Source organism: Lepidothrix coronata, unplaced genomic scaffold (assembly GCF_001604755.1).
Source record: "Lepidothrix coronata isolate B3197 unplaced genomic scaffold, Lepidothrix_coronata-1.0 Scaffold307, whole genome shotgun sequence".
NCBI lineage: Eukaryota > Metazoa > Chordata > Aves > Passeriformes > Pipridae > Lepidothrix > Lepidothrix coronata.
In genome coordinates this window covers 282,876-295,419 of record NW_016690487.1, presented here as the reverse complement: position 1 = coordinate 295,419, position 12,544 = coordinate 282,876, and the positions used below count along the sequence as shown (strand labels likewise).

The 12,544-nt window shown below is 44.4% G+C and overlaps 1 protein-coding gene across 1 annotated transcript in view; it reads right to left on the bottom strand.

The window, feature by feature from the left end:
• Positions 1–361: 361 nt before the first annotated feature.
• Positions 362–12,544, bottom strand: part of SEC31A (SEC31 homolog A, COPII coat complex component) — a 41,637-nt gene continuing 29,454 nt past the window's right edge. Inside the window, exons 22-26 of the mRNA XM_017837608.1 lie at positions 7,729–7,787; positions 5,425–5,673; positions 4,905–5,024; positions 1,981–2,052; positions 362–1,102 (exon numbers count right to left, since the gene is read on the bottom strand). Of these exons, the coding sequence (XP_017693097.1) occupies positions 923–1,102; positions 1,981–2,052; positions 4,905–5,024; positions 5,425–5,673; positions 7,729–7,787 (680 nt within the window). The 3' untranslated portion in view covers positions 362–922. The remainder of the gene's footprint in view (positions 1,103–1,980; positions 2,053–4,904; positions 5,025–5,424; positions 5,674–7,728; positions 7,788–12,544) is intronic.

Here is a 12,544-nt window from a genome sequence, read left to right as displayed (position 1 = left end):
GGTAAGAAAACGCTGGAAAGGAAAATAAAATTGTTTTGCCTGACGAATCTGTTTAAGTCACAGGAGTGAGCAGTGATTACATTGTTATTTATAATATTTCATGCAGTATGCATTGCTAAATCCACAGTCCACAGGCACAGATATTTTAGGTAGTTTTCATGCAAAACTGCCTCTTTTTTTTTTTTCCAAACCCAGACGTTTCTTTCAACTGCTGTTCTTTCTGTGTCCTACACAGAGCTTTCAGTGATAGGCATGGAATAAGAAAAATGTCCTTGTGCCAAGGACACAACAGAAAGCCACCTCACTGTACTCCAGGTTCAAAGTCTCTACATTTCACTTCATAAAGACACATTTTAATAAATTTACATTTATTGAAAATATCACATTAGCCTTTATTTTGCTCGTTTGCCCCAGTGCACAATTAAGCTATTTAACATGTAAGTTGTAATAACAGGACTGCAAGCAGCTTCATAAAATGAAAGACCAAATACACTTATAACATGATCAGACTGTTTTTAATCTGGTGGATAAGGAACAGCAGGGTGGAAGGGAATAATCTGTTTTAGGGTCCGATACACAACCTATCTTGTTGTTTTACCACATACATCTGTTATTAAAAGCCACTGTTTAGCAGTGTAACATGCACCTAAAAATTGACAATATGGGACATCATCCATTAAATATACTATTTGTAGAGGAGAATCGTTAGGGAACGGGAAAAGGATTAAAATAAAAAGAAAAGCACCAGGGCTCCAGAGCCCTTCTAGAGCAAAGTATTCTGCAGGGAGAGTGTAATGCCGTTTGTCAGCGCTCTACCGCGACATGCTGAGGACGAGCATTTGGTCCGTTTCCTGCATGTTTGCTGTAGAAATGCACTTCTTTGGAAAAGCAACCGTCAAGGCTTCGCAAGTGCAGGGCTACTTCACACCCCCAGCTTATTGGCCTGGGTGAGGACAACTTTCAGGACTGGCATGAAAGCAGAGGTCTCGCTGAAATTGCTGGTGCTGACGATGTGTGTGTGGATGTTCAGTCCTTCCTGGTAGTTGCGGGTCTCGATGCTCTTCACCATGTTGTGCAAACCGCTGACGATGGCTGGAGAGAGCTGCAAGGAAGCCAGGCAAGGCAGGTCAGCAGAAAGAAAAAACAGCACCTACACACTAGTGCTAGGAAAACAGAAATTCCAAGTGTCAGGCTTGGCCCTCAGGAAGGTGAAGCAATTAAGTTCCTTTCTTTAGAGATAGCCATCTTCAGAGGTGCATCACACTGGGAACAGTCACTGGGAAGTCTAACAGCAGACTTCAGCCAGATCATACCTTCTCTGCAGCACTGCAAGCCTTCACTGCCAGCCCCTGGGTGCAATTCCCTGGGGTGGGAGACCTGCTGTGACAGACTGTGGCACTGTGAAAAACCTACTGGGCTTTTATGCCTTTGGGGTAAAGTTAATTGCTCAGCAAACACGGCCTGACAATAACAGGATTAGATCACTCTAATCCTAAAGTACTAAGACATCTAAGCACAGTCCTTTATTCTGCCAAAGCCTCCTGGAAGGCTTTGGAAAAATTACCAGATCTTCAAAAGTAGTTGCACATCTGCCTTCCAGTGAAGTCAGTGAGCCTCCAACATCTAAGTCTCCTGGGTGCTTTTTTAACCCCAGGCTGTGTGTCTCACTTTCTGCTGGGAGCAGAGAAACAGTGCCTGCTGCAAGGAGCTCTGCTCTTTGGATCAGCACAGTCTCTGCACAGCACCATAACACTCACGACATGACCCCAAAACACTGTAAAGTCCGCACAGGCATTTGGGGTCAAGCACGCTACCTCGCTGTTTTCCAAGAAGTCCATGTAAACATCCAATAAACGGATTTGAAGCACACTTCCAAAGAAAGAACAAGCACCTGCCACATATTGCAGAGGGGCCCACACCAGCAATGATGTCATTGGCAATGTTTGACTGGGGGGTGGGGGAAAGTAAAACAGAACTTACTGTCTGTTCCCTAAGTTTGTCATAAAGAAACTCCAGGCGTTTATTTGCATCATCCAGTTTCCTCTTGGTTTGCTGCAAGAGGAATAAAAACATTAAAACACAGTGATTTTAAGAACACCATACTGATCTGATATCACTGTGAAGAGATCCATGTGACACATCAAATTCCTTCCTCAACAGCATTTTCCTAACACATCATTTGAATTCTTTGTTCTGTACTTTTCTCCCCAGATTTTGCTAGGAAAGACCACGTGATATATGGTTGTAGTTCTCCATATGTAACTGCCCTAGTTTGCTACAGAGAACAGTAAATCATAGAGGTGCACCCCAAAAGCCACTGGTCATTTGCAAAACCCGCTGGTTTAGCTGATACAAAAGTGACAGAATTCTGAGCTGCAGCACATTTTTCTATGGTTCACTGGCAAAGCATTATAACTGGATAAAATTCTTACTGGAATCATGTATCCAGCAACGTCAATGAGAGCTTAAGGGCACATGCAGATACTCAAGTCTAAGTAAGTGCAACTCAGTCATCATTTATGGCAAATCCTAATTATATTTTTCCTCATGTGATTAGTAAAGCTGGGAGTTTGTCTATAAGTTTTTAGTATCAACAGAAAAACTAATAGCTTTAACCAAAATGTCCTTACAGATCCTTTGTGCTTCCGTGACTTTCACAGAATAACCCACCCACTGATGTACCTGGAATTACTTTGCCACCAAAGGTTCTTAAAATAACCCCAGTATATTCCACCTGCAGCAGCAGCTGCTGAAGAAATGCATTTTTATTCACCTTTTTTTTTAAACCAACATCCACAGAAATTGTACATTTTAATCCAGAGTAATAAAACAGTGATAAAGCATCAGGGTTACAATTGCAGGAGCACAAGAAAGCTGGTGGCCAACAGTGGCAGAAATGCTATCAGTGCACAAGAGTAATGGAACTTCCTCCTAAATCAGTATGCATATCAATCCATCTTCACTTAGGATAATGCCGTTTTCCCTGGCAACTGGAAACATTTCTCTGGATTAAATATTGTCCAGAGAGAAAATAAAGTCTATGAGAATGCTCTGGCTTAAGGGTGAACACAGGCTGATAGCCGCCTGCTGTGCTAGAAATTAGGGGAAGCTGTTCAGATGGCAGAGGACATAAAGGAGAACACGGCACATGGATCTCAGGCTACGTGTGGAAAACTCTTCAGCACCAATTATGCTGTCAAGGAACTGAGATGGGTAAGGAAAAGGTACCCCAGGAGGAGCAGATAAACTGGCTGGTTCTTTTGGACTGGCAAACTCTCAGATACATGACTTCAGAGCATTTGTTTCAAAACCTGCAAACAGGAGAACACTCTATTTTCATTTTACAGATGGTCAACTAGGACAAAGAAGAATAAATTGTGTCTAGTAAACAACAGGACATCTCTCCAGCCAAAGAAATGAGGTGGAAGTGCAAAGTGGTTGTCCTCCTCACTCTCTGCTTCCTGTTGCCATTTTCCCCTTTAGAATGTAACGAATGTCAGTGCTTGCATTTGCTCTGACAATAACTGATGTGTACAGCCAGGGTGGTGTCTCATCTCCCTGTACTTAAATACTTGCTCTGCCTAAGAAAATCAGAGAGACTCAACAAGAAGCAAGCAAAACGTGTTGGCAGAGCAGAAAAGCAATCCCTAGGTGCAGATGTAAGCAGAATGCTTTTGCCTTCTTTGTCTGGGAGAAGGGGCACTCAGAGGAAGAAAAAGTCAAAGAGTGTGCAGTATACACTATATACATATATGTACTCTGAGCTTTAAAGAAAGGGTTTTGAGCAATTGAATGAACCTTGAGGTCTGTCCTATGGCCTCAAAAAACTTCTGCAAAAGGAGTGTGTGGGTGAGCCCACCCTGAAACTGCTGGACTGAGACACACAGGGGAAAGGAGGAGTACATACATGCAAATGCCAAGTCAAAACTACAGAGGCAGCTGAAACCGTAGAGCAGGCAGAAGGCAGAAGTGACACCAAATGCCCAATATACCCCCACAGCCACTGCCACAGAGCCCTCAGACAGCTCAGCTCCCAGTCTCCATAACAGGAGCACAAGTCTGTGCTGCTAAAGCAAGCACATTTAGTGCACAAAGCCCTCTGCACACCACCAGTACCATCTTTTAGCATGTGGCAGGCACGAGCTGAACAGTCAGCATCTGAGCTTTGGAGTGACATGTTATTTACTGACCACCAGAAATAAATGAGAAGCTCTGAGAGGGATGGTTCATTTACAAAGTGCTGGCTGGCACAGGAAATGTTTTTCCTATGCAGCTGCAGTGGTTGTGTTAAAGCTGTTAACCTTCCACTTCTCTGCTAGTCTTTTTTTCCTTTTGAAATGAGTTTGTTATCAGAAATCACAAATCACAGATCAAAATCTGAGGCATGTACTCACGTATGTGAGCCTTGGCCCAGACCTGGCATAATACCAGCTGCTTCCTGCTCTGAACTATAAGAAGCAGCTAAGCAAATGTACAGGGCATGCCTCCACAGGGATCATTTGACAGAAAGACCAACAGCTCTCTCTCTGAAGGTTTCAGAATTTTTAATTTTTTTAACCATCAACATCAAAACGTTAACTGTAACCAATTCCAACCCTCCTTCCTTGAAGAGAGCAATATAGGGGGCTGCAATGGGTTAATTCCTTGCTCATAAGTAGCTCATCATCAGGCTCTGCCCATGCTGAGGTCTGTAAGGACCAGAGTCAAAGTGCTCGGGCAGCTGGACTGTGCTTTGACCTCAGATTTCCACACCCTGTGTGCATATGGCTTTCCCATATGTTGCTTGTGGCTGCTCAAAGAGGCCTTTAGAGGGACCAAAGGAGAGGCTGAGAGGTACCTGTGCTACAGGTACCAGCACGTTCACCCACACACAGGGGTACTCTGGGAATACCACAGTGACCTACCGGGTCGGAGGCGGACAGCAGGCACCTTTGGATGAGAGCTTCAAACGTTGTCTTAAGAATAAGGTGCTCCTCAGGGATGGGCTTCTTGGTAATCTTCTCTGTTGGCAGTGCCTGCACATGCTGAGAAACAGAGAACAGGTGAGGCTTTTCCAGGTCACTGTACCCACACGTTGTTTTTGACTAAACCAAGCGGCATCATTAGTTAGCTTGGCACAATTCCTGTTTCTTCCCTGTGGGTGTGTGGAGGTGACATTATCAGCACCTGCTGTTGCTCCCTCTGGGAAGGTGTGAAGCTGCAGAAGGAAGCAGGTTGTTGGCCCATACTGACTATAGCATTAACTGCAAAAAGGTGGGATCCAGGTGGAGATTACAGCAGCACGATGCCAGCATGGCACAAAGCTAGTGACTAAAAACTCCACGGTACACTTTGCAGGTACAGGAAATGCCTGGCCAACAGGATCCCAGCCTGCCGGGCTCTGCTGATGGACAAACCAAAGCCATGCAGTGCCAGGGCTGTTACCTGGATGGTGTTGCCGATTGGGGCCCCGGGGGCCCCCTCCGTGCTGGGTTTGGAAGCAGCAGGTGGCAGGGCAGCAGGGGGGTAGCCACCCTGCAGCAGTGGCCCAGCCGGCAGGTGCGGAGGCTGGAAGGTGGGGGCACCGGTGGGAGGTGCTGGAGCTGGAGCCTGCTGCATCTGAGACTGCGGATCCGCCAGCGGGTTCATGATGGGGGAAGTGATGGGAACCGGGGGCAAGAAGTTATCAGGGACCTGGGGAAAAAAAACCAAACAAAACCAAACCCAACAAACAGTGCATTTATGTTGTTGTGGCTGCTGCAGGCAGAGCACAAGGCCTAGCTCTTACAGAATTCCCACCCCACAGTAATTGAGAGCTCTGGATATACAAATAACAGGATTTCACTCTGCCTAAACAAACCCATTCCTCTGGCTGCACAGTAATAAGTGCCTTGAGCCATCCCAGCCTGCCCCTGGCCACAAGAACTGGGTGCAGCCATCTCAAGATCAGAGCTACTCTCCCTCTGCCAAGGGCACAAATCAGAGGTTTGGCAGACCAGCACTATTAGAAGAGAAAACTAACCCACACCTACATCTATTCTTACTATTGGGTCGTTATATTTAGATTTTTGTGTCTCACTTCCAAGGGTGTATTTTTGTCCATGCACTACGTAGGTCAAAGCTAGCAACATGCTCCAATAAAGCTTCTGAAAGCCTTTCAAGCTTCTGGCACACAGGTTTGTGCTAAGACAGATTATGGGTGCATTTCAGATTCATCCCTAAGCATCTGCCAGTCTTTACACAGGGGGTTTTTCAGAAACATTTGGTAGAGGGAAGAAACAACAAAATGAGCTACTGGCCTCTGCTATGCATCATACAGGAATCCAAACAAAAGAAAAGGCTTCCATGGGAATGTGCACATTTCTTGAGGTGTGCATGGAAAAAAGGAAAGATTACAGAACCCTGAATGAGTGCTGCTAGAATTAAGTGAGTGGTTTGGGACAGCAAAAAAAATATTCCCAATCTAGCACCAAAGTCAGTTATAAATGCAATGAATCACAGCAATAAACTTTTGAGTGGTGAATAAGTTCTTAGTTAGGAAGAAAACAGTTGAAAATTACGGCTTGAAATGCCAGACGTTTCTATTTTATAACAGTCCATGTGGTGAGTCATTTTATAATATCCTAAACCACCCCTCAGACAGTGGACAGAAGGGAAACAAACAGAAGCACGACTGACAGATTCGTTAAATACCCAACAGGGAACAAGCGTGACTCCTCATTTAGAAGGGAGTCAACCCTCAAGCCTTGGCTATGGCAGGAATTGTGGCTGTGACACACACACGCACACACGCTGCAGTAACAAAAACCCTGTTTGCAGAGGGCTGCTTCTTGAGCTCTCAGGTCCAGCAGTTACTCTCTCTGACAACTTTCTTTCTTCTCCTTCAGAGCCTGAGGCCCCAAAGGCAGCATGCAGGCTGCTGTGGGACAAACGTCCCAGCACTGGGGCAGTCAGGAGCACACAAGGCGTCCTTGATCCAGCCTCCAAAAGCTTCTTAATCTTGAGCTGCAGAGACCAAAACCCAAAGGCTAAGGCAGACTTCTGCGTTCACCTTCACTCAGATCTTCCCTTGCTTGCTCTAACTTTTTTTTTGTTCTCCCCACACTTTACATGCTCTAGACTAACTCTTGCTTCCCAAATGCACCAGGCTAAGAGAACAGTGGAAGGCACTAACTGCTGTGGAGATATTCCAGACTACAGCAGCACCAGGGGAGGAAAAGGCTCACTCTGCTCTGTGCCAAGTGTCCCCAGTTATTCTGCCCTGCTGCAATCTAAATCCGTTTTACAAAACTACATTATCTCCATCATGAAAATTGTCTTACTCTCAACAGACCTCTCAGGGTCAGACCCTTAATCAGGATAAATTGCTTTCAGCTCCAGCAAAGTCAATAATCTATAACAATTTGCACAGCCTCATAACTTTGCCTAAGTATCGTCTCCTGCAAAATTCAGCTGCTTTACTGCAGATGAAAACATTCAGAAGCATTTCCTTTAAACCAGGATCAATGTTGTTATTAACAACCACAACTTTAGCAGAAAAACACCATCTCTTTATAGGCTTAAATATTTTGAGTGAGATAATGCATACTGGAGAGTCATAAAAGCCATTTCTGCTCATGAGGTGAAGCTTTTGTTTGCTAACCCTTCTCTTTCCCTCTCCTGCCAAGAAGTTTCCCAGGAGCAGCTTAAAATTACTGCTTTTCAAGTGACCAGCACTCAATTGTGTTGAGGCACTATTTCCTAGAGTACCTTCTTCTTCTTGGCAGCTCTGTTCAGGGTGGGAGGGTCATTCCAGCCATTCTGAGGTCCTAGGACAGAAAGAAAACAGAGACTGTAAGTACCTTGGAGGAAGGCAGTGACGCCTTCTTGAGTTCAGCTGGGCCAGCTCCCTGCCACGGCTCTACTGGCAGGGCCTTAGCAGAGCCTGCCCTCTCCTGCCCTTCCCTGAGGGCTAGAACAGCTCCTGTGCCAGCCAAGCCTCCCAACACCCCTGCCATCAGACCCTTTGGGCTCTGCACCCACTGGGCATGCTTGGGATCTTAACCAACTGTTCTCAAGTTAATAACTTAATTATTAACTTTTTCTTCTCTTGCAGAAAAAATAACAATAATAATAATAAAAAACCAACTTTGAGCAGACGTGCCCCTTGAAAAGGGCCTGCCATGCCCAAAACACAGCTCTGCTACACAGACTGTATATGTGAAGAGAGCTTATACATGACATTTATACATGGCAGTTAAGACATGTTCCCCAGCAACACCACACAGAAAGAAGAGGTGTAAGAGGCAAACATTTCAGGCCAGATTCACCCAGCCACCTTGGAAACACAAAAGAGTCAAACCCCCAGGTCTCTCCTGCCAGCTACAGCATGTTTTTGGGAGCTTTGTATCCCAAAATCAGAGCAGAGCTGCTTGAGCAAGGTGAAAAAGATCTAGCTTTCTGCACCAAAGGCAATTTGTTTGAAACTGGAAGGAGCACAGAGGATGTCCAAGCAGATTCATTCCAAGTCTGGGGTGTTGCTCCGTACCAACCCTTGTGATCTCCCAGGCTCTGTGCAGCTGCAAGATTTGCACACCAAAGCTCACATTAGTGCATTAGAAGCAGGTCCCCATCTCATCATGGAGCACGTGTAATCAGGACCACAGCATCACATCCCGGCATTACCGCGGCCTCGTCGAGTAATCAGGATTTATTGCACAAAGCCACAAAAAGCCAACAAAACCAAATCCCTGCTCAATGGACTTTTTCACCACAGTGTTTTTCACTTAGCAGATGATGAATTCAACCTTACACAGCACAGCTTAACGTCACTGCAGAATTTGCTCCCGATGTTCTGTTAAACAAGTTCCACATCCAGAGTATGTAAAAGGGGTAAATGAAAAACAATTTAGAACCATTTTCACCTCTGCTTTCTCTTTAACCAAAGGCAGTGCCATCTCCTGGCAGCCATGTGCCCCCAGGGCTCCTCTATTCCTCCCTATCCAGAAAACTCCAGAGTAGTCAGATACAGGGAGTCTAACTGCTGCAGTGCTGATAGGGGTAACACATTAAGAAAATATCCCAGGCTGCTACCACTGTTAATTTCCTGGAATAATTTCCTTTAAAAAAGGAAAACTAGAATTTGTTTCTGTGGTTAAAAATTCCAGATATGTTGTTATTGGTTTTAATTAAGGAATTAAAAATTGATTTGATTAATTGGCAAACAGCATCACACTTAATGTTCTCTGAAGAACAGATGCATAATTGATGTCTGTTCAATTAATTTCACGTAGTGGCTGTAATTATTTTCAGGTTAGGTGGTACCTAGTTCACCTGCGAAGGGAGAGGCCTGGTCTTGAGCTGGTAGGCTTTCTGCAGATAAAATGCAAAGACAACTAAAAAAAAAGGTTTTCTTCAAAAATAATAAAACAATTGGTCTGCAATTTTTGAGTAGCAAATTAGTTTCAATGAGGAAAAAAACCACCTAAACTGATTACAATGTCAATTTAGAGACAAGTCATTTGTTCAAACCACCCCGTGGAATTGCTTTTGTCCACCTTCCCCAAAAACAAGCCTGTTGCTCTTTCCATGCAGTAAATCAGTGTTTCTAGTTCTTTTAACAAATTTTGCAGAGTTCTGGCTCATTTTCTTATCTCTGGTGTTCTCATTTTCTATTCCAGTGAAGCCGACAGACCATTACTCTCAGCAGCAAACTTCTCAAGATCGTTTTACGGTTCCAGAAAGCTTTTCAAGAGATGCTGCAAGTACTTGACTTTAAGGTGGATATCCAAGTATTTTCTCAAATCAAGGCACAGTCTCAACTGCATGCAGTCCAGCAATAAAAGTATGTTCACACAGCAGCTTTACACTCACACAAAATGACACGTTGGCAGCTCAGACTGAGCAATAAATCCAAATGACAAACGCAGCCAATAAAGCCTTCACCATTTCAAATAGAAGAGGAACTTTGGGGATGAGATAACTCCTGTCCCTGGGGTTGGTCTGATGGGCTTACGGTTTTAGTGCAAACACTTACTTTAGCTAAGAATTGGCCTATCACATTTTCAAACAGGATTCAAGATGCTGAAAATTAAAACTCCCTTGAAAGCAGGTTCAAAGATCTATCACAAAAAGTGAGAGAAGTTGAAAATGAAAATAGATGTGGGCTTTTCTTGCTTACTGAAGCTCCAAGCACAGCTTAACAGACTGACGTTACATGCATTTCAAAAAACTAGAAGATATTTATAGAAATGTTTCTTTAAGTGCATCTTTAAATCCAAGCCAGTTCAAAGGTCAGGTGCTTTTCAAGACTTCGCATTTGAGATCTTTTTCCTTCCTCCTGTACCCCTCCCTTTAAATGAGTCACGTTTACAAAGTGAAACATGATGTTCCCAGATTAGATTATCACCACACACAAAAGCACACCACTTCAATGCCAAGATCAGCATCACTGTATGCTGTGCACTAGAACACGGTGTTACAGGTGAGATCTACTTCTAGCTGCAGATTTCTGTGGTTCTGCAGGATCTCATGCCAAGGCATCCTTCACTAACCAGTGCAGCTGCTCAGAAAATATGTTGGTGGTTAAGAATATTAAGCATGATTTGCTGTCATTTCTGCACTTAAAAAACAAGGGGTTTTTTCCTTCTTGTTTGTATGCTTTTTGAAAGGCGTAATCCAAACACTGGAAGAGAACAGAGCGTGCTCTTCAGACACCCTTTATTTTTTTTCCATAGTTCTCCAGCTGCAGGCAGCACTCGTGTGCCCACATTCATGAGCCATCCGGGCCTCAGCACCTCGCCATGCCCTGGAGTCCACCTCTGCATTTCAGCCTAAGGCTGCTGTTTGCCAGAAATCAGAGATGATGCCCAAGTTCGGGTTCCTGAGCTTTTGCCACTTTATACTGGCTACCTTCTCACCACAACTGCTGGGAAAAACATAAGCAGCATTGATAGGTCTCAGAAGGTTTTATAAAAAGCCTGGTATGAACAACTTCGAAAGGAAATCTGGCCAGGCAACGTGGATAAGGACTGGTTCAATTCCTCTTTTTTAAAATGACATACAATGTGTTAGACTACAGTCTTATGTGGATTATGCAATTTTACAAATCAACTAGTATTGTCATTAATGTTCCTAATTTCTATTGTCCAAAGTATAGAGCTTCACCCACTCTGAGCACACCACATGGACTACGTCACTTCACTGCAACAAACTTAAAAAGTGGTAAATCTGAAGTGCCTGCCAGTGACACAAGCTGAGTAGTAAAATGGATAAGAATGAACAATTTTTTTGTTCCCGCCATTTATCTGGAGGTTCAGAAGCTATGCTGTCTGCATTATAATGTGCTGCTTAACATCCCAGGCCCAGAAGCCAATACATCTTTCTCTGTCCAATTTAATAATTCCTCTGGCTTAAAGATTCGAGTTTGACATGCCCTGTAACAAGGGGTTGGGAGAGGTCACAGTACAGCATCCATAAGAACAGAGAGGGTACCAAATCTAGTTGCACTATGGAGGGAAAAGGCCTTTTCTCCCCTTGCAACTCTGGCAGCCCTACACCAGTCCTATTAACAGAGCAAAAGACCGTTTCTCCTCAAAACATGAGGGCATGTGTGAAGGCAATGCCATGAGAGGTGTGAGCTGCCAGCCTGAAGGACACCAGGAGCACATACTCATAGGACTCATGTTGTCAAGACAAAGGCAAAATGCCTTTTCTGCACTGCCTCACACCAACGAACTTTTAAAACAAGAGGGGGAATCACAGTGGGCTTATTAGGGCCTGTCATCTCCAAAACACTTCTCAAATCTTTCCTAATATTCCCTCCACTCCCCAGATCCGGTCCTTGACACTTCAGCTGGAGCACCTAGATGTGAAGTGTGTTTATGACCAAGTTTATCAAAGGACTGCTCATACTTCCTGCACTGTCTGATGTACGAGAAGCTGATGTTTCACAGGCTGCTAAGTGAAGAGACAGCTTTGTTACCGCAAGCGAGGTCACTGTCCCGCAGCAAACAGTGACATCCAGGCAGTCACGAGCAGACACGGAGCCCCCACCTCAGCGAGTGCTCCCTCACCAAGCATGCTCAAACATGCTCCTATGTGCCAGCCACACACACATGCTTTTAATTGACATCCAAGAAAGACACATAAAAGCATTTCTAAATCACTTCTGATTATCTTTTAAGGCATTCACAGCTACAGCAATTCCATTGCACTAAGTGGTTAGGAACAAAATAATGAGAGTGAGCTGATGACACAGGAAATGCTGTTTGAATTAAATATGCTGCCAATCTCGGGCTTGAAAGGCTGCTCAAAAACCAGGGGCACAACGACAAATCACATTTGCAAAATCATTGTGCGAGGAGAATTGGGATCATCTTGTCTGCGGCTATTAGGAAAAAGTTGCTCATTTTTGTATTCTGCTCTCCAGCCACAGAGCAGATTTTGACGCCAGCCTCACAAGGTTAAAGCTGTGCCACTATCCATCCATGGCATATGACAGCCTCATAACAAGACTGCTGTAGCCTCCTGTCTTGGGCAAGACAAAAAGCTCTGTGACTGTGGCAAGGTCTGACTCGCAAGAGAA